The 27,062-nt window shown below is 41.7% G+C and overlaps 1 protein-coding gene across 8 annotated transcripts in view; it reads left to right on the forward strand.

Moving 5' to 3' along the window:
* TJP2 (tight junction protein 2) overlaps positions 1–27,062 on the forward strand; it is a 92,795-nt gene that overhangs the window by 52,138 nt on the left and 13,595 nt on the right. For all 8 annotated transcript variants that reach the window (XM_032866577.1, XM_032866573.1, XM_032866574.1 and 5 more), the window contains 11 exons: positions 5,742–5,795; positions 8,442–8,566; positions 10,125–10,227; positions 11,572–12,205; positions 16,335–16,438; positions 17,089–17,242; positions 18,530–18,638; positions 18,739–18,872; positions 20,384–20,450; positions 21,258–21,408; positions 26,380–26,488. In XM_032866577.1, the coding sequence (XP_032722468.1) occupies positions 5,751–5,795; positions 8,442–8,566; positions 10,125–10,227; positions 11,572–12,205; positions 16,335–16,438; positions 17,089–17,242; positions 18,530–18,638; positions 18,739–18,872; positions 20,384–20,450; positions 21,258–21,408; positions 26,380–26,488 (1,735 nt within the window). In that variant the 5' untranslated portion in view covers positions 5,742–5,750. The remainder of the gene's footprint in view (positions 1–5,741; positions 5,796–8,441; positions 8,567–10,124; positions 10,228–11,571; positions 12,206–16,334; positions 16,439–17,088; positions 17,243–18,529; positions 18,639–18,738; positions 18,873–20,383; positions 20,451–21,257; positions 21,409–26,379; positions 26,489–27,062) is intronic.

Consider the following 27,062-nt stretch of genomic DNA (forward strand, 5'->3'; position numbering starts at 1 on the left):
TCTGGACATTTTCAGTTCTTTTCTCTCTCTCATATTAGTATCAGTGCAGGAATGGCAGATTTTATTGAGAAAAAAAATTAATATGAAACAACTAGTTTTTCTTAAATTATTTTCATTTGTATATAAATATAGTAAGGCCTTTTATTTATATAATTATATTTCTTTGTGTCCTTATGTTTTGGAAAACATTTTTTAAAAGATTTTATTTATTTATTTGACAGACAGAGATCACAAGGAGGCAGAGAGGCAGGCAGAGAGACAGAGAGGAGGAAGCAGGCTCCCTGCTAAGCAGAGTCTGATGTGGGCCTCCATCCCAGGATCCTGAGCCACCAGGTGCCCCTAGAAATTCTTTATTAAAAAACATAGCTGGGGATACCTGGGTGGCTTAGTCAGTTAAGCGTCTGACTTGATTTCGGCTCAGGTCATGGTATCAGGGTCATGGGGTTGAGCCTGGCCTTGGGCTTCAGATTGGGCATGGAGCCTGCTTATGGTTCTTCTCACTCACCTTTTCTCTGCTCCCACCCCTACCTGTTCACTCACACTCACACTCTTTCTCGAAAAAAAAAAAAAATAAGTAAACACAGTTGGACCTTCTTGTTTTTAATCCATCCTGACGGTCTGCCTATATTTATTGTGATTACTTTTCTATACTCTTCTATATTCTAGTTTATGTTTTATATTTATGCTGTTTTTTCCAGATTTCCCCTTTTGCCTTTTATGGATTGACTTTTTTGTTGTTTGTTTAATTTTTCCCTCTGCCATGTTGGAAGTTATGTACTTACTATAAGTATTCCTGGACTGGTTACCCCAGAAAACTTAACAAGTAGATTTAACTCAGTGAAGTTCAAAATTAATCAGCAGTTTAACTCTGCTCCTGAATAAAACATTTAGAGTAATCTAATTACGTTAACGTCTTCTGGATTTACATGCAGTGTTGCCCACTGCTTTGGTTCCATCTTGTTTAACTCTAAAAAACGGCACAATATTATTATAATTGCATATAGCCGGGGGTTCAGGTTCACTTACATTCCTTCTTGCATCTTGGGCCTTACTTCTGGTGTTATGGTCCTTTTTTCCCAACTATTCTTTAGAAATTGTTTTATTGCTGGTCTAGAGTAATAATCATTCCCAGTTTTTATTTTTTAAAACATGTCTTTTCTGCCCTTTAAATCAACATGTATTGTTTTTAAAATATTATTCTGTTGACTTTGGGCTTCCATCATTGCTGTTTAGAAGTCCACTGTTAGGGGCGCCTGGGTGGCTCAGTTGGTTAAGCGTCTGCCTTTCATTCAGGTCATGATCCCAGGGTCCTAGGATAGCCCGCCGTGGGCTCCCTGCTCAGCTGGGAGTTTCCTTCTCCCTCTGCCCAACCCCATCCTTGTGAGCACATGCTCTCTCTCTCTTAAATAAATAAATAAAATCTTTTTTAAAAAGTCAGCTGTTATTCTAATTGTTTTTTTTATAGGTAATATCTCTTGTCTAGGTGTTCTCAAGTCTTTACATTTTTTTTCTGCTTTGGGATTATCATGTATTTAAAAGGGTTTTTCTCCCCATCTCTCCCCATTTACCCTGCCTGTGATGTGTTAGGCTTCTTGAACCTGAAAAATCTTCAATTCTGGAAGAGCCATTATCTCTTTGAGTATATTTCTCCCATACCCTTTAACATCTCCTTCAGGAAATCTAACTAGACACATTGTAAGACTTCCTTGATCTTAACTTTTCTTTAGGATATCACACTTTTTAAATACTTTTTGCTGTGTTCTGGGTAATTTCTTCATACCTGTCTTCCATTTATTGTCTTCACCTGTGTGTAGTATGTGGTTCACTCCATTCTTTACCCCATTTCAATTACATATTTTTATTTCTTTTTCTTTTTTTTAAAGATTTTATTTATTTATTTGACAGAGAGAGAGATCACAAGTAGGCAGAGAGGCAGTCGGAGAGAGAGGAGGAAGCAGGCTCCCTGCTGAGCAGAGAGCCCGATAGGGGCCTCGATCCCAGGACCCTGGGACCATGACCTGAGCTGAAGGCAGAGCTTTAACCCACTGAGCCACCCAGGCGCCCTACATATTTTTATTTCTAAAGTTTTGTTTGCTTTTTCCATCCCAGATGTGCTTGATCATTTTTGATGTTTTTCTTTCAGTACACTTCCACTTTCCCCTTTTAATTTCTTTTTAAATAATTTTTTTAAAATTCAATTTTTAAATTTAAATTTAGTTAATTAACATATAATGTATTATTAGTTTCAGAGGTAGAGGTCAGTGATTCATCAGTCTTAAAACCTAGTGTTTATATCACATGCCCTTCTTAATGTCTATCACCCAGTTACCTCTTTTCCACTGTTTCCTCCCCTCACAACCTTCATTTTGTTTCCTATGGTTAAGAGTCTGGTATGGTTTATTTCCCTTTCTGATTTTGTCTTGTTTTATTTTTTCTTCCCTTCTCCTATATTCATCTGTTCTGTTTCTTAAATTTCACATATCAGTGAGATCATATGATAACTCTCTTTCTCTGATTGACTTATTTCCTTTAGCGTAATACCCTCTAGTTCATCCACATCGGTGCAAATGGCAATTTTTCATTTTTTGATGACCGGGTAATATTCCATTGTGTGTGTGTGTGTGTGTGTGTGTGTGTGTGTGTGTGTGTTTGTATAACCACCTCTTCTTTATACATTCATCTTTCGATGGACATCTCTGTTCTTTCTACAGTTTGGCTATTGTGGACTTTGCTGCTATAAACATTAGGGTGCAGATGCCCCTTTGGATCACGACATTTATATCTTTGGAATAAATGTCTAGTAATGTAATTACTGGGTTGCAGGGTAGCTCTATTTTCAACTCTCTGAGGAACCTCCATACTACTGTTTTCCAGAGTGGCTGCACCAGCTTGCGTTCCCGCCAACAGTGTAAGAGGGTTCCCCTTTCTCCACATCCTCACTGACATTTGTCATTTCCTGACTTGTTAATTTTAGCCATTCTGACTGGTGTGAGGTCATATGTCATTTTGGTTTTGATCTGTTTTTCCCCGATGCTGAGTGATGTTGAACATTTTTTCATGTGTCTGTTGGCCATTTGTACATCTTTTTTGGAGAAATGTCTTCTACCCATTTCTTGGTTAGATTATTTGTTCTTTGGGTATTGAGTTTGAGAAGTTCTTTGTAACTTTTTGGATACTAGCCCTTTATCTGATAAGACATTTGCAAAGATCTTCTCCCATTCTGTTCCTTGTCTTTTGGTCTTTTGGTTTTGTCCACTGTTTCCTTTGCTGTGCAGAAGCTTTTTATCTTGATGAAGTCCCAATAGTTTATTTTTTGCCTTTGTTTCCTTTGCCTTTGGAGATGTGTCTAGCAAGAAGTTTCTGTAGCCGAGGTCACAGAGATTGCTGCCTGTGTTCTCCTCTGGGATTTTGATGGATTCCTGTCTTGCATTTAGGTTTTTTCATCCATTTTGAGTCTATTTTTGTGTATGGTGTAAGGAAATGGTCCAGTTTCATTCTTCTGCATGTGGCTGTCCAGTTTTCCCAACACCATTTGTTGAAGAGACTGTCTTTTTTCTGTTGGGTATTCTTTCCTGCTTTGTCGATGGTTAGTTGACCATAGACAGAGTTGAGGGTGCACTTCTGGGTTCTCTATTCTGTTTCATTGATTTATGTGTCTAAACAATTTTTTTAAAAAGATTTTATTTAATTGAGAGAGAGAGAGAGAGAGGCAGACTTCCTGCAGAGCAGAGAGCCCAATGCAGGGCTGAATCCCAAGACCCCAAGATCATGACCTTAGCCAAAGGCAGATACTTAACTGACTAAGCCACCCAGACACCCTGTCTCCTTTTAATTTCTTATGATAACTTCATATTGTACCTACATCTCTGAGTCTGTGACTGATCTTTCCAATATTTACAGTCTTTGACTCTGCAGTTTTCTTTTTCTTTCAGCTGTCACTCACGGTAACTTGTTATGTGTGTATGCATTCAAATTGTGAACTCATGGTTCTCAGATACTTACCTGGGGGATTCTCTGAAACCTGTGTTTTGGTATGTTCCTTGGAGAGAATTTGCATTTGCCTCTGTGTACCTGTATGGCACTATCATGCAAAACTACTTTGAGTGTGTTCTGAGGAGGTGTGGCCGCATTTGTATTAAGAATTGTAGTCCTGGTATGCCTGGGTGGCTCAGTCAGTTAAGCGGCTGCCTTTGCATCAGGTCGTGATCCCAGCATCCTGGCATCAAGTCCCACATTGGGCTCCTTGCTCCGCAGGGAGCCTGCTTCTCCCTCTGCCTCTGCCTGCCGCTCTGCCTGCCTGTACTCTTGCTATCTCTCTGACAAATAAATAAATAAAATCTTAAAAAAAAAAAAAAAGGATTGTAGTACTAAACTTGTTTGAGTACAGGTGTGTTGATAGGAATTCTCTAGGGAGGTATTTTTAGTTATTTCCACTCTGCTCAGAGTCAAGGATGAGCAAGGCATGGGTCCCTGCCATCTCCATAAGCCTAATGATATTTTTTCCCCTACTGCATCCAGTCCGATCTAATCTCCACCCTGTTTGGGTCCTACATTTTATCTCTCTTCCTGGCCTCCTGTTTAAATGCCTGTTTCAGTGCTGGTTTATCTCTCTGGCTTTGAGCTTTCTTGGTATTTCTACTTTAAGGATTTCTCTTCAAAGTCAGCCTGCATTTAACGGATTATTATTAGTATTTTTCAACTGATCGCTACCCATTTTCAGGCTTTCCTGGACATCTGTTTTGGAATATTGTCAGAAACCGAAGCCTCCGTCAATTTATGCAGGCATTTTCATCTTTCACATCCAGCAATATTGATGGATAAGAGGTTACCCAATTGGGCACTCTTTGAGAAGGCTAGGGATTCCTTTAGACATAAAAATGTGTAAAATTTGCCTAAGAGATCACCCTTGACAGGAAGGAAGGGAACAGTGGTTAAAAAAATTAAAATAAAATAAAATAAAATAAAATAAAATAAAAATAACTGTTTGACTCTTGGTTTTGGCTCAGATCATGATCTCAGAGTTGTAAGATCCAGCTTGGGCTCTGCACTCAGTTGAGTCGGCTTCAGATTTTCTCTCCCTTTGCTCATCCCTCCCCACCTCTTGTATATGTGCGCGCTCTCTCTCTATCTCAAATAATAAATAAATCTTTAAAAACACATATATGTTTGAAACTCTAGATTTCAGGGTACCTGGGTAGTGTAGTGGGTTAAGTGTCCAATTGCTGATTTCAGCTCAGATCATGATATCAGGGTCATGAGATTGAGCCCCGAGTTGGGTTTTGCACTCAGCAGAGTCTCCTTGGGATTCTCTCTTCTTCTCCCTTTCTCCCCTTCCCTCTGCCTATTCCCCTGCCTCTGTCTCTGTATGCTGGCTCTCTCCCTCAAGTAAATATGTCTTAATAAAAAAAAAAAAAAAAAAAAAAAAAGAAAGAAACTCTAGATTTCTTTTTTTTGAGGGATTTTATAATGATTGTTTTGGAGTGGTGATAGTAAAACTCAACACTTAATATTTATGTATCTCTTATTATGTATTTCACTAATTTTCCAGTATTATTAAGACTGCCATTTGACTGAAGGAGTGTGAAAATAGGTAATACGGTGTTCCTAAAAACTACCATGTCTTTTTGGTTTGTGGAATGTAGGAACTGGACTTTATATTGAGACATTCTCATTTCTAGCTTTATTTCTAGCATTGAAATGTTTGTGGTTTTAATCAAATTGGTCTTACTGTTTTAAAACAGGCTCCAGGCATGGAAGAACTGATATGGGAACAGTACACGGTGACCCTACAAAAGGTGGGTGCTGTACAGTACATGCTACAGTCGTGTCCTTGAGTTCGTAGGTCATGGATCTTACTCATTTTTGCCCAAGCATAGTTTTTCCCCCTTAAGGTGGATGATGCATTGTAGCTGGCAGTAATTACTACATTATCAAAAAGATTTGCACATTACGATTTTTTGGTTAGGGTCTGTGTCCTAGAAAATCATAGAGGTTGTTTAGTGCATTCACTTATCCCCAGACAAAACAGGTTATGGAACAAAGAGAGAAAAGGAGGGGAGAAATGGAAATAACCTGTACTGCTTAAGGATGTTGAGGTAGCTTCTACAACTTTTGTAACTTTTTTTTTAAGATTTTTATTCATTTATTTGACAGAGAGTGCACACAAGCGGGGGGGGGGGACAGCAGGCAGAGGGAGAGGGAAAAGATCCCTGCTGAGCAGAGAGCCCAAAGCAGGACTCAATCCCAGGACCCTGGGATCATGACCAGAGCTGGAGGCAAATGCTTCACTGAGTGAGCCACCCAGGCACCCCAATTTTTTTTTTTAAGTTATTCATTTGAGGGCGGGAGGGAGAGCACACACACAAGCAGGGGTTGGAGCAGGGAGAGGGAGAGGGAGAAGGAGATCCCACTAAGCAGGGAGCCTGACACAGTTCCATCCCAGGACTCCAGGATCATGACCTGAGCTGAAGGCAGGTGCTTAACCATCTGAGCCACCCAGGTGCTCCAGGTACCCCAACTTTTATCAGTGTAATTGTAACATGAAGTCCAAACTGAATTTTGGAACATTGGTTTAGCAGTCAGGAGACATGGGCTGTCTATTCCTTGCCCAACTCATGATCATATTAAGAGGTGCTGACTTAATCAGATTTTTAAATCCTCCCCTCTTGCCCATGGGATTGAAAGTAGTAGTATCAGAAATAAATGTATTTCACTCAATTATGAGTTATTTCACAGCTACTGCTCCTCTTGAGTAAATGAGGTCATACAAACAGCTTTTGTACATGGAGTCCAGCACACAGTGGTTGCTTAATAAATGTTGGCTCTGTTCCTTTTTATTCTTCTGACAGCAGTCTTAGGTAGGCACGATAGGTGTTAGTCCCACTCGATACAAGCACAGCCACCAAGAGTTGGTGTGGGATCTGTGTGCGCCTGGGCTAACCTGACCAGTCCTGAGGTCTTCCTCCATCAGCTGCCCTGGTCAGCATCCCTGTGACTTTTGTGGGCTCTGCTGGGATCTTAGTACTCCTCTGAATCCCTCCAGGCTCTGGACTGTAAATTCCTAGAAGGACTGTAAGTTCCTCAGAGGGAGAGTTTTCCTTAGAACTGTGAACTATTCAAACCCTGACTTTGGTGAAAAGTTAGTTCCTGTATACATGAATTAGCTTAATCCTGGTAGGAAAAAACCCAGATCAGTGCTTAGGTGCCCAGACTTTCGGAGCAGTGACATAACACCATTTCTCCTGGTTTCCCCCCTTGAGTTTTACTTTTTAACCTTAGTCCTCTTCTGACTTTTCTCTGCACCCTGCCACCAGCATTTCACATGCCCCTTTCAGGGGCGAAGGTGAGAAACATTTTAGGTCTAGTATAGGGATGGAGCTACCTCTGTATAAAACAGCTACTCAGATGATGGTGCTGCCCCATCCAAAGCCACGTAATTAAGGGACAATCGGCTAGCCTGTTTGGTATTGCTAATTGTTTGTCTCTAGTTGGCACAGTGGGTCCCATGTGGGAAATCTTCCATAGTGGGGGTGGGGGTGGGAAGACATGACTTTGTTTTATTCTCTGAGTACATGTCTATATAAGCAACCTTGATTTATAATTATAATCACATTTAGCCATATCATCTGGATGAAACCTAGGGAGCTTAGCTTTATTAAAGGTTTTATTTTTAAGTAATCCCTACACCCAACCTGGAGTTTGAACTCACAGCCCCAAGTTTAAGAGTCACATGTTCCACTGACTGAGCCAGCCAAGTACCCAGGGAGCTTAGCTTTTTTAAACACTGAAATGGGTTAGGGTTATGTATTAAGTGGGTTCTCTGTTCTACATTTCTAGACGAATCATGATGTAATTCATCTAGACTCTCTGTCTTCTATTCATGCAGGAAGGAGTTTAATGCTTTGCTCTCTCAGAAGGCCCTAAAACCAAGTTTATCTTCAGAATTTACTTTATCTTTAAAATCCGTTTACTTTTTTGGTCATCCTATGTTAAACCACAGTTCACCTAACTTGAAAGTTAAAGGTATACTTCAAAAATGGGGTTTTAGCACAGGTACAGGTATGACCGAAGCGGTCTCAGCTCAGGCCGGGATATGAGAAGAGTATGACTGGTGATTTGAAAAGCACATCCCGGTGTGGACAGAAGATGTTATTTCCCATCCCCTGCCAGCTTCTACTGATAACTCCAGTCTTTACTATCCATCTTTTATGGCTTTTCGCAAGACTGTTTCTTTTAGATAAGGAATTTCCCTTTCTAAACCTGTCAGCCAGCCACGATGGTGCTTTATTTCGTTTCTCATTTGTTTCTGTAAACCTCTGTTCCTGAGCGGTCTCTGGTTATTGGTCTGACCTTTCTTTTATTGAGTGCTTGTAATAAATCCTAAGAGCCACTTACGGAAGAAGGATTTCTTAAAAAATTTTTCTTTTAACTCCAATGAACAGGATTCCAAAAGAGGATTTGGAATTGCAGTGTCTGGAGGCAGAGACAACCCCCACTTTGAAAATGGAGAAACGTCAATTGTCATTTCAGACGTGCTCCCCGGTGGGCCCGCTGATGGGCTGCTTCAGTGAGTGTCCTTGTGTCCCAGCCACAGCCCCTGCCGGCCCCGATGGTTGGGTCTAGACAGGGTGCTTGGGTGGAGGTGGGGTGGAGGGGGAGGGGGTGGTGGCATGCACTTTAGAAAAAGGAGCTTTTACATAAATTGAAAAGTTTTAGGAGAGGGGGGCAGGGGAATGGGGTAATGGGGTGATGGACATTAAGGAGGGCATGTAATACAGTAAGCACAGGGTATTATGTGAACTGCTGAACTCTCGACCTCTGAAACTAATAATACACTACATGCTAATTAACTGAATTTATATTTAAAAAATCATTAAAAGAAAAAAAGAAAAGGGTTTTTTTTTTTTTTTAAGATTTTATTTATTTATTTGAAAGAGAGGCAGTGAGAGAGAGCATGAGCGAGGAGAAGGTCAGAGGGAGAAGCAGACTCCCCGTGGAGCTGGGAGCCCGATGCGGGACTCGATCCCGGGACTCCGAGATCGTGACCTGAGCTGAAAGCAGTCGTCCAACCAACTGAGCCACCCAGGCGTCCCCAAAAAGAAAAGTTTTTAAGCAAGAGTTGATACTGGAACACACCATGTTTTAACTATCCCTGAACCTTTGGAAATATCCAAACTTTGGAGGGAGGAGAGCAGTCATTTACACGGGGAAATGGTTATAATTAACCCAGCTGTCATTCCTAGGCTTAGGAGTCATTTCTGAATCTGAAGTACAAAATCAGCATGCTTTCCCCCCTACCCCCATCACTTTGTATTTATTTCACCTTATATTCATTCGGAATTCAATGAGGATACTTTGGCCTAATGATGATCTGATTTGTAAGAGGAATGTGGAAATTGGGAAGATTTAGTACATGCAAACACAGAATTTCCAATTTCCAGCCTTCTGGTCTGAACAGATCACACCATTTTAAAAGATGCCTATCTGAATTCCCTCCAGATAATTTCTCAGGGCAGAAACTAAAATTAATTATATAACTGCCTTGGCTAGAGAGCTCAGAAGTTTAGGTTCTGTTGGCGTTTCATGTCTGTATGGTCATATCTAAGTCAGCAGTCTTTCATGCAGACAGCAGTGTAGAATTAAAAAATAATTTTTGGGATGAGGTAAGAAGTTTTGAATGACCTCAAAATTTCTTTAATAATCAGAGGCAAACTCCTGATTTCTTCCCCTTCCCTGAAAAATACAGGTGGATATCAGCCTGCTTTGGGGGCTAATTGTAGACTTTCTGAAGCCCACCGTGCACCTTCGGTGGGGGAGGGCCTGGTGCAGAAGTTCCTTTTGTGCCTAGACCTTGCCACTGCTTGAGTGCCTCCTGGAGGAGCCCTTTGGTGGGGGTATTCCCTGCTGGTTTCCAGTAGACAGTGTCAAAAGTGGGCTGAGCTGCTCATGGGTTCCTTCCTGGGAAGGGCTCACACTGAGTTGACTGACTGAGCCTCAGGAGTCATCAGGCACTGAGTCCTTTAAGCGTTTGGAGTCAATTTGCTGCTTCTGTGTGTTCCTAAATAAGTGATTTACAGTGAATAGATGGGAGTTTTTCAGGTCTTGTTTTTATTTTTTGTTTGCAGAGAAAATGACAGGGTGGTCATGGTTAATGGCACCCCCATGGAGGACGTGCTCCATTCATTTGCTGTTCAGCAGCTGAGAAAGAGTGGGAAGATCGCTGCCATTGTAAGCCCTGGTTTGCTTTCAGCTTGCCTCAATAGCGTCTTGTTTTTATGCTCAGAGGAAAATTACCACTTGCTTGTAAGGGCTTGACAGAATTACATAATTTAGGGACTGCTAATTTCTTGCTTCCTCTACTTTGGGGTGACATTTCGGATGATGTAAAGATGTAAGCAAGCTCTCCCTGCCTTTTCCTCATTCTTTTCCTAACTTTCAATGATTCTCTTATCTCAGGAACCAGCTTAGACAATCCTAAGAGAATTAACTAGACTGAGAGAGAACATTTGTAAGACAGCGTTTATATAGAAAATATATTTCAGCTCAAAAACACATTTGTAAAGGCCCAACCAAGAACTGTCATGTGTTAATGAAATAGGCTGTCCTAGGCGATAACTGGCAGTCTGTAGCATTCATTCATTTATTTGCTCACTCATTCATTCAGCAAACACTGGATGAGAATCAGCTTTGAGCCAGATGCCTCCTGAGCCTGGAGCAAGGGGTGCTTACTCCAGCCAGGCAAATGGACACGTACAGCGAAAATTGAAATACAGTATGTTTAAAGGCAGTGCTGGGGGGAGGTACCGGGTGTGTGGTTATTTTTCTTTTCCCCCAATGATATATTATGAAATTTTCAAACAGAGAAGTTCAAAGATTAGTGTAATAAACGCTATATCTTATACAGTATTAATATTCTACCATCTTCACTCGATTTTTCTATGTATACAAATGCATATTTTTAGTGAACCATTTGAAAGAAAGTTGCAGACATGACAGTGTCAATCCTACATACTTCAGTGCACATCTCCTAAATAAGAACATTCTTCTCCATAACTAGAACACTATATCATCCTATCTAAGGAAATTAACAGTGACTTTAAAGTATCATCTAATATCCAGTCCAAATCCCAAGACATGTTTGATAAGATTTTTATTCCCCATCCAGAATCCAGTCAGAGCTCATACTGCACTGGGTCCTTATCTTTTCAGTGCCTTTTAATCTAGAAGTGTCCTTATTTCACCACCTCCGCCCCCTCCCAGACATTGACTTTTGGATGAATCTAGGCAGTTTTAATCTAGAATGTCTCGATTTCTGGAGTTTTTAACTTAGGGATTTAAAGTTCCTTGATGCTATTGAGTATAGAATCAGATTTTTGAAGGCACTGTGTTTAGTTATACTCATTGTCTTATTCTCAGCCCTGTGAGGTATTTTTTTCCCCCAAGGAACCAGGGGCTTAGTGAGTTGAGGGGGACAGAGAGTTACTGAAAGGAGAACCAGACTGGGCTCTTAGCCACTGCATTCTCTGTATTTAATTGTCCTTGTCCTGCGTCCCCACTGTGTTTGGGTGACAGGTGGTCAAGAGGCCCCGGAAGGTCCAGCTGGCCCCGCCCCAGGGCAGCCCACCCATCAATGAGGATGACCGTGCTTTTGAGGTGATGGACGAGTTTGATGGCAGAAGCGCCCGCAGCGGGTACAGCGAGAGGAGCCGGCGCAGCAGCCACGGAGGGCGCAGCCGCAGCTGGGAGGACAGCCCGGAGAGGGGGCGTCCCCACGAGCGGGCGCGGAGCCGGGAGCGCGAGCGCAGCCGTGGCCGGAGCCTGGAGCGGGGTTTGGACGACGACGACTACAGGCGGGCCCGAGAGCGCAGCCGTGGCCGGAGCCTGGAGCGGGGTTTGGACCACGATGACTACGGGCGGGCCCGAGAGCGCAGCCTCGGCCGGAGCACTGACCGGGCCTATGACCAGTATGACCAGGCCTACGACCGGGGCTATGACCGCGGCTACGACCGCACCTACAGCCCAGAGGCAGAGTATGGCCGCAGGGCCCAGCCCGATGCCCGGTACTCGGCGCCTCGGAGTCGCAGCCGCGAGCACTTGCACTCCCGCAGCCCCAGCCCTGAGCTGAGGGGGCGGCCGGACCACACAGGCCAGTCCGACTCGGACAGGCCCATCGGGGTCCTTCTGATGAAAAGCAAAGCAAATGAAGGTAGGCATGCTCGAGGAGGAAAAGCACTGTTACAACAGCTAACTCTTACGTGGCACTTACTCTGTGCCAAACACTGATCCAAATGCGTTGCACCGATTGGTTCATTTCTTCCTTATGACCACCTCATGTGGGAGTTTCTTACATCTTCATTACATAGACAAGGAAAGTGAGGCACAGAAACGTTCATTAACTTGCACAAAGCTATCAGTAATGGCAGAGCCAGGCTGCTGAAATGAACCTTTAAACTCCTAGGCGGGGTTCTCAAAGCAGCTTAAGCACCGCCTTACAGTAAATGCAGATTCTCAGGCCCCAGCTCTGCCCCACAGAACCAGAAACCCTGGAGAGAGCCCTTGGAGTCTGTGTTAGCAAGCTCTCCTGGTGAGCATGGTGTGGCTTAAGTGGTGAAACATTGGGAGTGGATAGGACTCTAGCTGATCTTGAGTTTTGGCCTATGCTGCATACATACTCTCTTAGTCCTCACCAGAACCCTATGTGGAGGTAGGAGACTTCCTTCCGGTTGTGTACAGTGGGGAGGACCATCGGGCAGAGAGGTTTTGGCATGCCCACAGATGAGGAGGGCCCTAGCCCAGGCCGCCTGTCCCGCAGTGCATTGCTGGGAGCACTTGCATACCTTTCATTTCATCCAAAATTCAGTAAAGCCCCATGTGGCAGCTAGAGAAGCCAGTGGTACCTGTAGTTTAGGTGACGATCTAAACTCCGAGATGGGAAGTGACTTGCTTGGATCTCGAAGCCAGTAGATACGTGGCAGAGCCAGAACTTGAATCCCGTCTCCTGGAAGTAGATGATCAGAAACACGAAGGTGAATGAACAGGGCGTTAGGGCCAGTGCAGAGGTGTTCCTTACATCACTTCTTGGTTCTGACTTTTTAAATTACTTGAAACCTATCTCTTTTCTCCTTCTGTTCCCTAATTTTTCCAAGACGAAAAGAAGAGCACCCCAGAATGCAAAGGGAACTCCTTGCCCTTTAGGTTGGGAACTTGGATTTCAAATGGCTTGTCTGAGGAAAGAAAGGGAAAGGGTTTTTTTAATTCTAGTGGAACACAAAGTCGAATTATAGAACTAGGTACCCATCACAATACCTGAAGAATAACACAGGGACGTGAGTAACGGGGTACGTAGAGACCAGTCCCAGAAGACAAAGGAGAAATAGAGACTGCACTATCAGTAAGTAATGTGCATCTTAGGAGGCTTAAGCATCTATAGAATCTTTATAACCACTGGTAATGACATACTAATTCATCAGTTCCCAGAAACTGTACAGTAGAAATAGCTCTGCTCCCAGACTGAAGGGTGGACTGTAGAGAAATTTTGGGAATGACTTGGCATGAGACCTCCTTCAGAGAGCCCTGATGCACATTCTATAGGACTTGTACCCCAGGTTTTTGAGCTAACCCAAGGCAATGCTTTTCAAACTTTCCTCTTCCCCTTTCTCCTCCTAGCCTCCTCCCCTTTCCCCTTCTCTCTTCCTCTCCTTCCACCATAGAAAGACCCAAATTTTGCAACAATCCTGGATGTACCTCCGTATCAAAAACTTGAACAAGCTTTTCATGGAACAGAACTTATTCTGTGTAATGCATTCTGAGAGCTTCCATTACATTAAATTTTTAAAATGCTGTTCATGACTTATTAAGTTGATTTTAAGACTCACTAATGAGTTGTAAACCACAATTTGAAAAGATCTTTACTGTTGTAGGTGATTGCCCAAGTCATGCCTCGTCTTAGTAATACTATCAAGGATAAAAGGGGCTTACGTACCTTTGTTGAGATAAAATTTTACTCCTCCTGGACCATTTTGTTATTTAAACTTGGAATTCATTGGGGGAATAAGTTTCCTTTTTTTTTTTTTTTTTAAGGTTTTTTGCCACCGTTTGCTAGGATTGCACAGTAATTTAGCTATCATCGGCTAGGGCTGCACAAAAATTAATCTTTAAAGAAATCTAGCAGTAGGCAAGACTTAATTTGACTAAGAAAAATATCCGTTTATATAGCCTGTTGTTACACTTCATGGGCACCAGACCGCTTTGCTGGTAAATGTCTTAGAAACTGCTCAATTTTTTTTTTCTCCATTTAAGAGATGCCCTCAAAATACACCAGTTAACAACCTGTTTGCAACTATACAGTAAGACTGCAGCTTTTAAGAGGATAGAGGAATTGTTGAGCTTCCTTCCGACTCTTGGTTTTGGCTCAGGTCATGATTTCTCAGTCTTGGGATGGAGCCCTGTGTTGGGCTCTGTGCTTAGCGCAGAGTCTGCTTTAGATTTTCTTTCCCTCTCCTTCCTGCTCACTCTCTCTCTCAAATAAATAAATAAAAATAGAATCTTTAAATTATATTATTGCGGCGCCTGGGTGGCTCAGTCAGTGAGGCATCTGCCTTCAGCTCAGGTCATGATCTCAGGGTCCTGGAATCAAGCCCCGCATCAGGCTCCTTGCTCAGTGGGGAGTCTGCTTCTCCCTCTGCCTCCTGCTGTTTGTGCTCATTCTCTCTCTCCCTCCCTCAAATAAATAAAATCTTAAAAAAAAAATAGTTGTATCATTATATTGTAAACCTGAAACTAATATAACATTGTATGTTAATTATAGTTGAATAAAAAAATGTGTCTTTAAATTTACTTCATAACTTTTCTAAATGGTAGAAAGTTACTTTGTTTTGGAATTAAAAGATTTTGAGTCCAGAACAATAATAATAAAATTTGAATGTGCCCCTTTTAAAACCTGCTAGGTTGTGGTACCTTCCTAAAATAACTAACATTTATCCTTAAGTTAGGTATTTTTACAAGTTTCATAAGTAAAATTAGATGAGTCTGAATAGTATTTAAAATACTTTAAAATATGCATACTTAAAATAGAGTGTGTTTTCTTTTAAGAGCAATTCAGATTTCATAAACCCCCAGAATATGCTCGTTTTAGTTAAAAACTTTATTGCTTTGCTTGGTTTAATGACCCTTTTCCTTTGCACAATGAAATTTTTTCAGTGCAAACCCCACATGTCTCATTTGTTACACACGAAGGGAATACTTTGGCAGTGTCTTCCTGTAGGCAACAGGGCTGTCAGCAGAACATGTTTACTGAAATGTACTGAATTGTGTTTTTTTTTTTGTTCCCAATTTAATGTTAAGTGTTAATTTTAGAGCAGATACTCATGTTGCCTTTACCTAGTTTTTCCATTTGCTAACATTTTGCCACATTTGTTTTCTTTCTCCTTTTTTCCCCTTCTTCCTCTCCTTTCCCACACTACTACTGTCTCTCAGTAGTTTTTTGGAACTGCTTGAAAGTAAGTTGCAAAGGTGGCCCTTTACCGCTAAATATTTCAACAGGTATCTCCAGAGGATAACATTCTCCTACATAACTCTAATGCCATTACTGGTGGGTTTTTTTTTTTTTTTTAAAGATTTTATTTATTTATTTGACAGACAGAGATCACAAGTAGGCAGAGAGGCAGGCAGAGAGAAAGGAAGGGAAGCAGGTTCCCTGCTGAGCAGAGAGCCTGATGTGGGGCTCAGTCCCAGGACCCTGGAATCATGACCTGAGCCGAAGGCAGAGAGAGGCTTAACCCACTGAGCCACCCAGGTGCCCCCCCATTACCGGTTCTTAAGAAAATTAACATTAATATCCCTTTTAATATGCTGTAGTATGGTTCATTTTGAAGTTGCTTCAAAATACGTAACTGCCAGCCCCCCCCCCATGTCCCATTCTGGATCGAGGATCTAGTGAAAGTTCATGCATCACATTTGGTTTTTATATTGTTTTAACTCTAGAACAATCCCTCTGTCTATTGTTTTTTGTGACACTAATTTTTTCAGTGAGTCCAGGCTAGTTGTCCTACAGAATGTCCCACAGGCAAAATCAGTTTTTCGTAAATATATATATTTTTTTAAGATTTTATTTGTTTATTTGACAGAGATAGATCACAAGTAGGCAGAGAGGCAGGCAGAGAGAGAGAGTCCCGATGCGGGACTCGATCCCAGGACCCTGAGATCATGACCTGAGCCGAAGGCAGAGGCTTAACCCACTGAGCCACCCAGGCGCCCCGTAAATATTTTTAAATTGACCTAAAAACCAGATTAAATATTCTGAACAAGTGGATGAAATATGTATGTTTGTCCCCTAGAATACGGTCTTCGGCTTGGGAGTCAGATCTTCATAAAGGAAATGACCACAACTGGTCTGGCAACTAAGGACGGCAATCTGCATGAAGGAGACATAATTCTCAAGGTGGGAGTACGAGGGGAGAGGACAACTGAATTCATGTTTGGCTTTCTAGTCCAAATTTCACATCTGAGTGCTGACATAGTGAAGCTTGGTTGAGATGGGAGACAGTAGTAAGACAAAAGCTGGGAGGGGACAGTAAGGTGAGATTTTTATCACAAAAAGCAGACATGGAGATTTTTAATAGTGTAGTGTCAGTTAAAAAATAACAACAACAACAAAAAACTCAATGAATACCTTCTTCTTCCCCATTTATTTAAAGTTTAAGCTCCTGTTCCCTAAACTAAGGAAAGATGAGGGAAGAGTTGGTAGTATTGAATGCTGAATGTTTAATATGTTTCTATAAACCTCTCTAGTCAGGAAACATGTTCCAGTAGTAAACCAATCCATTGTCTTGAGCTTGGAAGTTAAATAAATTAGCAGAGTAACTTCAGTATACCATAGTTCTCTTATGCCTGTATTTGGGATCCAGCTGTACAGAGTCATATTTAATTTGAAGGATAATTCATTTTTATTTAGTCAGTCTTCCTAAAGCCCATGTCTGTTTGAGTAGCTAAGCAGAAGCCTTTACACTTTTAGAAGGGGAAAATAAAAACTTCCTGTTTCACTGTGCGTAGTTGTATTGCATGTAACATGACTGTTACTCATGAACACAGATAAACGGAACTGTAACTGAGAACATGTCTTTAACGGACGCTCGAAAACTGATAGAAAAGTCAAGAGGAAAACTTCAGCTGGTGGTGTTGAGAGACAGCAAACAAACGCTTATCAACATCCCATCGTTAAATGACAGCGACTCAGAAATAGAAGGTAAAGAAAGGGGGAGGCTGTGAGCTTAGCCGGAAGCAAGGAAGGCTGTTGCTTTTGCAACTCAGTTTAGCATAGCCATCTAGCTGGAAGCTAAATTTCCAACAAAAGCTTCTCTTTTAAACTTTAATTCCGGTAAATGGTGGCTAATTTCTTGTTATAAAGTGTCTGTTGAGATTAGTTTCCCAATAAGACATTTGGATGCACTCATGAACTTCCCAGTGGACTCTGCTTTAGGCCACTGAAAATGAAACTTATTAGTAAAAAATGTATGTATGAGTGGTTCAAAGACCTAACCACACCCATTTGTAAATGGTTCATTCTTGCACTTTCTTGTAGATTTTTAAAAAGTAGGTATGAATATTTCCAACAAAGAGAGGGTCATATGGAAGAGAGCTAAAATAGGTAGACATTATAGTAAAGAATTGATCAGAATGGCTGAATATTATGGTATGCATTGATTAGCAGTCTGTATCACCTCTTCTGTCTTAGGAGGCAATATTCATTTCTTGAATATGAATTATACATGGGGTAACATTTTAACTATGTATAAATTACCAATAAAAATAAGTAGGCATAAAAAAAATAACTAGGATGATATTTCCTAACTAATTATCTGGTACTACCTTCATGCAGTAGAGTTTAGAAAATAGTAAGTTCTCAAGTTTGAAGACAGATGTGTTGATTTTTTTAAAGAATTACTTCATAAAATCTGAAGACTTAGTTTAGCTTCCATTATAACAAAAGTCTAATCATTTGGTTACTGCTGTGGATGCAGTGCAGGAAGACAGCATGAGAAATAATCCCAGCATGCTAGGTGCTTATAGTTACTTGCTTGCTATTCCAAGCTTCAGCCCACCAGCTCCATGAACATCCAGGAGCTTGCTAGAAGCACAGAGTCGCAGGCCCTGCCCCAGAACAGCTACATTCTAATTCAGATCCCAGGTGACTTATATGCACATTAAAGTTTGAGAAACTCTGTTCTGTGTGGTTAAAAATGAGTGTATACATATATGATCCAGTAATAGATTTTGATTTCCCAGTAGCAGCTTTGAAGGAAAGTGTAATGAAAGAGGAACATGAAATTCTGAATTTGGCTTCCTCTTTATTAATTAATGCCTTTCCCTTTAGAGGCTTAGATTTTCTTCAAGGGAAGACTGCTAGACTAATGGCACAGTTTCTACCTGCCTCTTTTCCATTTCCCATGTTGCCTTACCCAGAGAATAGTATCATTTCTGGTACAGTTCTTAAATATTTTAGTAAGAAGTCTTTTCTTATTTTTGAAACCAGATATCTCAGAAATAGAGTCAAACCGATCATTTTCTCCAGAGGAGAGACGGCAGCAGTATTCTGATTATGACTATCATTCCTCAAATGAAAAGCTGAAGGAAAGGCCAAAGTAAGATGATGTATATTTTCCCTCACACGCGACCCCATGAGTGTACACACATGCATATGTGCAGTGACGTTATGAGACATTAACGTGATGTGTGCTTAAGTTCAAGAGAGGACATGCAGAACAGATGGTCCAGGATGGGCGCCACACCCACTCCCTTCAAGGCCACGGGGGATACTGCAGCTGCGGTTGGCACAGAGAACAGCAAGGAGCCCAGATACCAAGAGGAACCACCAGGTGAAGGTCCTTGTAAACGTATTCAAAAGTGTATGCTTGGTAATTCCAGAGGATGGCCAGAAGGAGAGAGAAACTTAAAAAAAAAATCATTCTTATACATGGAAGAGGGACTCCAGTCTCTCTCTTTTAATAGTAAAAAAACATAAAGAATAACAGCCCTTTCCATATTATAACGGATTGGCCACATTTTGTTATATTTAATTAGTTATGGTCCTTGTGTCATCCCTGATCTCAACCCAGACTGCTCTGCTCTTAAGATTCCTGACAGCACATGTATGCGTTTCTTCCCCTGCTCAGCTACCAATTCTCAGATTCTCCAGGCACCAAGTGGTTGTCTGTTCAAGTCAGTTCTGGCACTGACTGCCCAGAACTAGTGCACAGCCTGCAGGTGAGCAACTCAGTCCAGTAAGATGCTTCCATTTCAGACACCACTCCCGTTCCCAGGAGCCACCCATACTTCTGTCCAGTTGGATCTGAACGGAGGGCTCCCGCTGCCCTTCCTCACTCAGGCTTGATAACTTGCTAGGCTGGCTCAGAGAACTCAGGAAAGCCCTTTGCTTACTATTACCAGTTCTTATAAAGGATACAACTGAAGAACAGCCAAATGGAAGCGAGGTATGAGGCAAGGGGCGCAGGGCTGCTGAGTCCTCTCCAGGTATACCACTGTTCCCGTGTCACGATGTGTTCGCCAACCCTGAGGCATTCCAGTCTCCACGGTTGATGGATTCTTATGGAGTCTCTGTCATGGGCATGATCAGTCTCTGCCTCAGTCTCCAACCCCCGTCGCCTCCCAGATGGTGGGGAGGTAGGCTGAAAGTTTCAAGCTTCTAATCGTGGCTTGCTCTTTCCGGTGACCAGCCCCCAACCAAGGCTGTCTGGGAGTTATCTCTTTAGAACAAAAGATGCTCTGCCACCCAGGAAATTCCAAGGGATGCAGCAGTTCTTTGTCAAGAATTGGAGACAAAGAGGGATGCTTCTGACACCCCTACCACTCTGGAAATTACAGGGATTTTAGGAGCTGTATATCAGGAACTGGGGCAGAGACCAAATATATCTATTTCCAGTCCTGTCACAGTCACATTTTGTCTTATTTGATTAGTTGAAGTCCTTTTTTGTCTCCTGCCCCTGGTCTCCACCCTAGCCCCTAGCCCTGCCCCCCATCACCCTAAAATTACCATCATGATTTTACATGCTTAAATATTTATTGATGGAAAAGATTTATATGGTTTTTAAGTGACAAAAATGCTCTCTTCTTTTGCATGTGATTGTGCATTTTGGAAGTTTCATTTGTTACCCCACTTATTTTGAGAAACCATTGGCACTTTCTAATGCCTCAACATTAAACTTGACTTTAAAGACTTTTTTTGTTGTTTGATGTAATGACTTAAACATAACATAAGGTACAGACTTGAATTTTGTGGATTTTATGATCTTTATAGAAACAGACTCACTTCCGTTAATCCAGGTTGATAATGATAGACTTTTTTTTTTTTTTTTTTTTTAATCCACAGCTCCTCAACCAAAAGCAGCCCCAAGAACTTTTCTTCGTCCTAGTCCTGAAGATGAAGCAATCTATGGGTATGTATTTCAGTCTCTTTCTCTCTTTTTTGCTTTCTCCTTCTACATACCTCAATCTCCTGAACTGAAATCCAGAAGAATGGTACTTTTTAACTACAGATGATGTTTTTGTATAATTAGCCACCTTTAACCAACCTCTACCGCTGGTGTTTATGAGAAAGAAGTAATTTGTAGGAAAGTAAAATGTGGAATTCGGGGAACTTTGTGAAGTTCACTTTGAATGCTTGTCTACTTCTCTGGCTACTTTTCCACAATGTGATTCTGAGTAGTTGAGTTTACCAGATCTGTAACTCTCAAATAGGTGCAGTGCTGTATCACTACAGGGCCTCTGCAGGGGCTGCTGTGCTCTGATGATCCTGGCCTGCGGAGGGAGGGAAGAAATGACCCAGTGCTGAATTTGGGATAATGAGAGCCCCTTGTTTAGTGGTGGTCAAGAGCAGCAGCTCCTGGAGTAGGATCTGGCCTTGATGAACCCAGGCTGTGGCAGCAGTAGGCTTTTTTTTTTTTTTTTTTTTTTTTAAAGAATCCTGGACTGGCAGTCAGATGGCCTAACCTTGCCTTTTATTTGTTTTCTAATGTTGAATGAGTTTATTTAAACATCTGTATTTCTACTTACTAACCAGTTAAGTGGGCCTACTGTTAATCCTCTCACAGTCCCAAAAAAGATAAAATGATAAAAATGAGAGCTTTTTAACATGTAAATCTTTCTACAGATAGAAGAAATTAACTCTTTCACTGCTAATGTTGGTTCTTCCTTTACAAAGACAAATCTTCCATCTTTCTTTTCTAAAACTGAACTCACTACAGTCCCAACACCAAAATGGTGAGGTTTAAGAAGGGAGACAGCGTGGGTCTCCGGTTGGCTGGTGGCAATGACGTTGGGATATTTGTGGCTGGCATTCAAGAGGGTACCTCAGCAGAGCAAGAAGGCCTTCAAGAAGGGGACCAGATTCTGAAGGTAGGAAAGACCATCCCTGTTCTAGACATTACTGGGAAAGAGTGGGATTTTCTGGGGCCTTATTTTTTGTTAATTTTTAAAAAAATTTTATTTATTTATTTGACAGAGATCACAAGTAGGCAGAGAGGCAGGCAGAGAGAGAGAGAGGGGGAAGCAAGCTCCCTGCTGAGCAGAGAGCCCGACTCGGGGCTCGATCCCAGGAACTGAGATCATGACCTGAGCCAAAGGCAGAGGCTTAACCCACTGAGCCACCCAGGTGCCCCTTCTGGGGCCTTATGAAAGGGAAGGGGAAGTAGTCTAGCTTGTGAAAATAGACCAGTTGCAGGTTGATGCCAAGTGTAAGGTCTGTTTCCCTCGAACTTTCTTCTCATTCCTGGAACTCAAAACTCATCCCTATGTCTGTGGGAATTTACAGTGTTCAAGACCCTTGCAAAGAATTTTTTCTTAAGATTTTATTTATTTGACAGACAGAGACACAGTGGGAGAGGAATACAAGCAGGGAGTGTGGGAGAGGGAGAAGAAGCAGGCTTCCTGCTGAGCAGGGAGCCTGATGTGGGCCTCGATCTCAGGACCCTGGGATCATTGATGCAAGCCGAAGGCGGACGCTCAAAAACTGAGCCATCCAGGTACCCCCTTGCAAAGATTTTTATTAGTTTGCTTAACAAAATGAGATTCTATCTTAAGGCCTGGGAGGAAGATCTCTGTGGCAAAAGATCTTGCTAAAGTTTGGTTTTTGTTGATTCCCTGTCTGGTTGTCACTCTTAAGGCCACGTGTTGTACTTGAACAAAGGTGGGTTTTGGCTTAGATCTTTAGACCTGAATCCAGTCCCAGCCTCTCATTAGTTCTGTGACCCTTATTCAACCCTGAGACTCACGTTTCTCTGTTTGTTTAATGGGGATGAGAATACCTGCCTTGTAGGGGCTCTGGGGAGATTAGAATGGGTAATAGCAGTTTTTGGCATAAAGTAGGAAAATCAAGGTCCGTTCTTTTCGCCATTGGAAAATAACAAGTTGCTGCCACTCAATACGTTTACATCTAAAATTGACCAGGAACAGTTAATCAAATATTGATCCTTTTAAGGTTACTATATGTATGTTTATATAATCCATCGGTTTTAAAAAATAGTAAACAGGGGCACCTGGGTGGCTCAGTCAGTTAAGTGTCTGCCTTTGGCTCAGCTCATGATCTTGGGGTCCTGGGATCAAGCCCCTTGTCAGGCTCCTGCACAGCAGGGAGCCTCATTCTCCCTCTCCCGCCCCTCTGTCCTCCTTGTCCTCTCTCTCTTGCTCTATTTCAAATAATTAACATCTTAAAAAAAAAAACCAAAAAACTCAGCTTTGACATTTCATGAGATACATATATTGTCCATTGACTTACGTATAAAAGTCAAGGATGTCAAGTATCTTGTGACTATATACAAATTTGTCTTTACTGGAATTTCTGCTTCTGTAAACTTGCATTTCTTATGAGATATTAGGGGATCTGGTATAAACATCTCAGTTCAAAGGAGAGGGGAGGAAAAAAAGCTGAACAGTTTTTCAGGAAGCAGGCAACAGAGCACAAAAGTAGATGCTCCTCTTCCTTCTTGGCTCTTGGCCTCATTGCAGTAGTTCAGATTTCATTTCTGGAGCAGATGAAGGGCAAACCTTGATCATGAGCTTTGCTGAAGCTTTCCACTGACATTCTAGACCTCTTTGGCTCTGGTCATGGTCCTAGAAGACTAAGTATATCTGAGTAAACCTTGTGGTACCACATGATCCCAGGAAATACCACTTACCAAGTGCTCCTGATAAGAATCCCATCAGAGTGCCAACTCATACCAGTTTACTCTTGAGCTGATGCCAAAGAAGAAAAAGCATTATTTCCTGACTAGTGTGGGGTATATGAAGTCAGGAATTTGGAAGCCTTTGCTCATGAAGGTTCAAGGATAAAATATTTTTATGTCCTGGGTTAAGAGAGATTTTCTGAATTTCCATGAAAAAAGTAGAGAATTCACCTCTGGGCTTGACAAACCTCTGTTAGTTGTTAAAGACTGGGAGAGTCATATCCATGGGTACAATTCATGGTATGCAATGGTTATACTTATGAAAGTGTCTTATTTCCTGTTATTACCCTGGTGAAAGACAAGGAAAAAAATACGGGAACTGGCTTTTTTTTTTTTTTCCCCCCTCTCCCCAGTAATCCCATTTGAAAGTCAGACAGTAGATGGTTCTGGTTCTTGGGTGTGAATAAATTTTCTATTAAAGGAGCCCTCAGCTCTACAAAGGGGTAAAAAAGATCGAGTTCGCCTACTGGGGCAGAGAAGCTGCTGTACAGTCAAAAGCTGTTGCTGATACTGAGTCCTTTACAGGATCACAGCAGACAAGGCGGGCCCTCCCCCCCCCTTAGACAACTAAACAGATAATGAAAGAGGATATTTCTTGGAGAGGACTGTACAACCTAACCTTCCAGTATCAAAGTGCTGTCCTGGCTTTTTAAAAAGATTTTATTTATTTATTTATGTGAGACAGAGAGAGAGGGAGCAAGGGGTGGGGAGGGGTAGAGTGAGGGAGAGGGAGAAGCAGTTCCCTGCTGAGCAGGGAGCCTGATGTGGGGCTCTATCCCAGGACCCTAAGATCAGGACCTGAGCTGAAGGCAGACGCTTAACCGACTGAGCTACCCAGGCGCTGCTGTCCTGATCTTTTTAACTGTAACTTGTTTCGATGTTCCTTTTCATGGCCGAATTGGATGTATGTGGTGAACTCTGTACATTTACTAATCACTTTTTTTCTGTTGAGGGTTTTTTAAGTGCAGCTTTTCCTTTGGAAAGGTGGCAGATTGACAAGCAGAGAGATCGCACTCATGTGCTGTGGCAGGATATACGCCCTACCAGTAATAGGGGTCTGTGTGTTTTCATGCTTGGCTTGACTGTCTCTTTGCATATTATTTACCTGGTATGGTTCTTATTTTTCTTTTAGAAACTTTTGTGGGGTGAAAAAGAGAAACTCCTAAGTTTTTAAATGTAGTTACTACGTGTGACTTAATTTTGACCATTGTATTTTTGGCTTGATGGAAGGTCCATCCCGCATGGCCATAGGATGGACAGAGGGACCCTCACCATCTTCCCTCAAGCCCTATGGCCTTGTCTTACTTAAATAAAAGCACATACAGGGCATATGAAAACATGTGGCCATACACAGATACAGGTATAGATAGATAAATGGCACAGGAAAGGATTAGATTCTAAAGTGTGATGATCCCTAACTGGGGGAACAGAGAGATGGGAATGACATATACCTTAAATGCTAAATATTGTTTCAAAGGAAAAGCTAATGAGATCGCTTTAACAAGTTAGTTTATTTCAAAAGCATCAACTAAGTGTCAGCCCAATGCCTGTTTTTACTTAATCACAAATTCCAACCTTAAATTAGGCTCAATTATTGACATTTTTCAGTGATAAAGGATTCTACAGTCCTCAGTGACTAAAAAAAAATTTTCATAGGAATTTTTTGTCTTCTTTTTACTTTTATATTATTAAAATATTAGGTATTTTAAAATAATTTTTATATTTATGTATAATTGTTTTAAAATGGTTTTAAAGGTATTGAACAAAGATTCCAAAATGTCTTTTTTCTTTGTGCCACATTTCAGTTTTACTTGCTTTCTAATATCCTTCAAAAGCTGTTTATCGCATTCCCTCTTTGGTCAGTGGGGGATAAATGTTGTGGCTTCTTCTCAGAAATAAGTGTGTGCCAGAAGCTTAAATATATAAACCTATGTATTAGGCTAATGCTTTCCCCTTATAAGGCTAATGCTCTTCAATTTCATAAACACCTGTTAAAAACCTTTTAGGTGAGAGAAGCTATAGGAGAGAGGTAGAATTGGATTTTTATTTTCAGGCTTTTCTTTGAATCAATTTAAAGTGTTAACACCTTAAGCTGGGCCAGCATGTCTGTGTGCCATAAGACTCCACCACTCCCTATAGCATTATAGATAAATTTCATAATTGTATATTACCTCCCTGACCACCTCTGTGGGAAACTCAAGAAGAGATAGACACAAGCATAACAAGAAATTTTAATATGATTCAGTGACAAATCCTTGATGGAATGGCATATTTCGAAGGGACAGTTGTGACCGTGTGGGGAGACAGGAAGGTGTGGCAATACGCGCACAGCCCAGGCCCATAGCAGGTACTGGGAGGGCTTGAGTTGGGACACTAAAGGCTTTTTTACATCTGGGTTTTGCTTTGGGCAGGCCCGGATAAAAACTAACAGATGCAGCGCCTGTGTGGCTCAGTGGGTTAAGCCTCTGCCTTCGGCTCAGGTCATGATCTTAGGGTCCTGGGATTGAGCCCCGCATCCATTGGGTTCTCTGCTCAGCAGGGAGCCTGCTTCCCCCTCTCTCTCTGCCTGCCTCTCTGCCTACTTGTGATCTCTGTCAAATAAAATCCTTAAAAACAAAACAAAACAAAATAAAAAACCTAACAGATGCAGTGCCTGGATGGCTCAGTTGGTTAAGCAGCTGCCTTCAGCTCAGGTCATGATCCTGGAGTCCCAATTGAGTCCAGCATCAGGGTCCCAGTCTGCTCCTCCCTCTGACCCTCCCCACCTCATGCCGTCTCTCTCTCTCATTCTTTCTCAAATAAATAAAATCTTAAAAAAAAAAAAAAAAGAAGATTAAAAAACTTATGTGGTGGGGCGCCTGGGTGGCTCAGTGGGTTAAACCTTTGCCTTCGGCTCAGGTCATGATCCTGGGGTCCGGGGATCGAGCCCCGCATCGGGCTCTCTGCTTGGCGGGGAGCCTGCTTCCCTTCCTCTCTCTCTGCCTTCCTCTCTCTCTGCCTGCCTCTCGGCCTACTTGTGATCTCTCTCTGTCAAATAAATAAATAAAAATCTTAAAAAAAAACAAACTTATGTGACATCTTTTTAAGAACTTTCCTTTTCTCTTTTTGTTGTTTGTTTTGTTTTTCTGTTTGACCTTCCTATCAGGTGAACACGCAGGATTTCAGAGGGCTAGTTCGGGAAGATGCCGTTCTCTACCTGCTGGAAATCCCCAAGGGTGAAATGGTAACCATTTTAGCTCAGAGCCGAGCTGATGGTGAGCAAATCTGGTCATTAGTTTAATCTGGGGAGTGGGGGGAAGGATGAGAGTGGTATCTTGGGACCAGAATAGGTAAATTGGGTGTTAAAAATTTGAAGTATATCTTCACAATCAATTTCTGGGTTACAGTTTTGTGGAGAAAATTTGGGTACCACTTAATGTTCTATAGAAATGCTTTCTGTGCACCAATTGAAATAATTTTACCAGTTGTGTTAATTTGAATAAAATTGCTTTTCTGAATAGTTATCTATCCTTAATTATTGTCTGGAGTTTTACTGACTTTTCCAGGTGAAAGATTCAATGGGCCATGTCTTTGGGTCAGCTTCCACATTAACGCTTACCAATCTGACAGGTTGCTGCCCCCTTGCAAGCCTCACTGTTCTCATCTGTAAAATGGAGGTTGACAGCCTCTTCTGAGTCAGCTTCGGAGGCTGACCGGCAAGTGTATTAGGGTTCTCTAGAGAAACAGAATCCATAGGGGGTGTGTGTGTATATAAATAGAGGTTTATTATAAGGAATTGTCTCATGTAATTATGGATTGGCAAGTCCCAAGGACTGCAGGGTGAGTTGG

This window comes from Lontra canadensis, unplaced genomic scaffold, assembly GCF_010015895.1.
Source record: "Lontra canadensis isolate GAN:19392208 unplaced genomic scaffold, GSC_riverotter_1.0 scaffold31, whole genome shotgun sequence".
NCBI lineage: Eukaryota > Metazoa > Chordata > Mammalia > Carnivora > Mustelidae > Lontra > Lontra canadensis.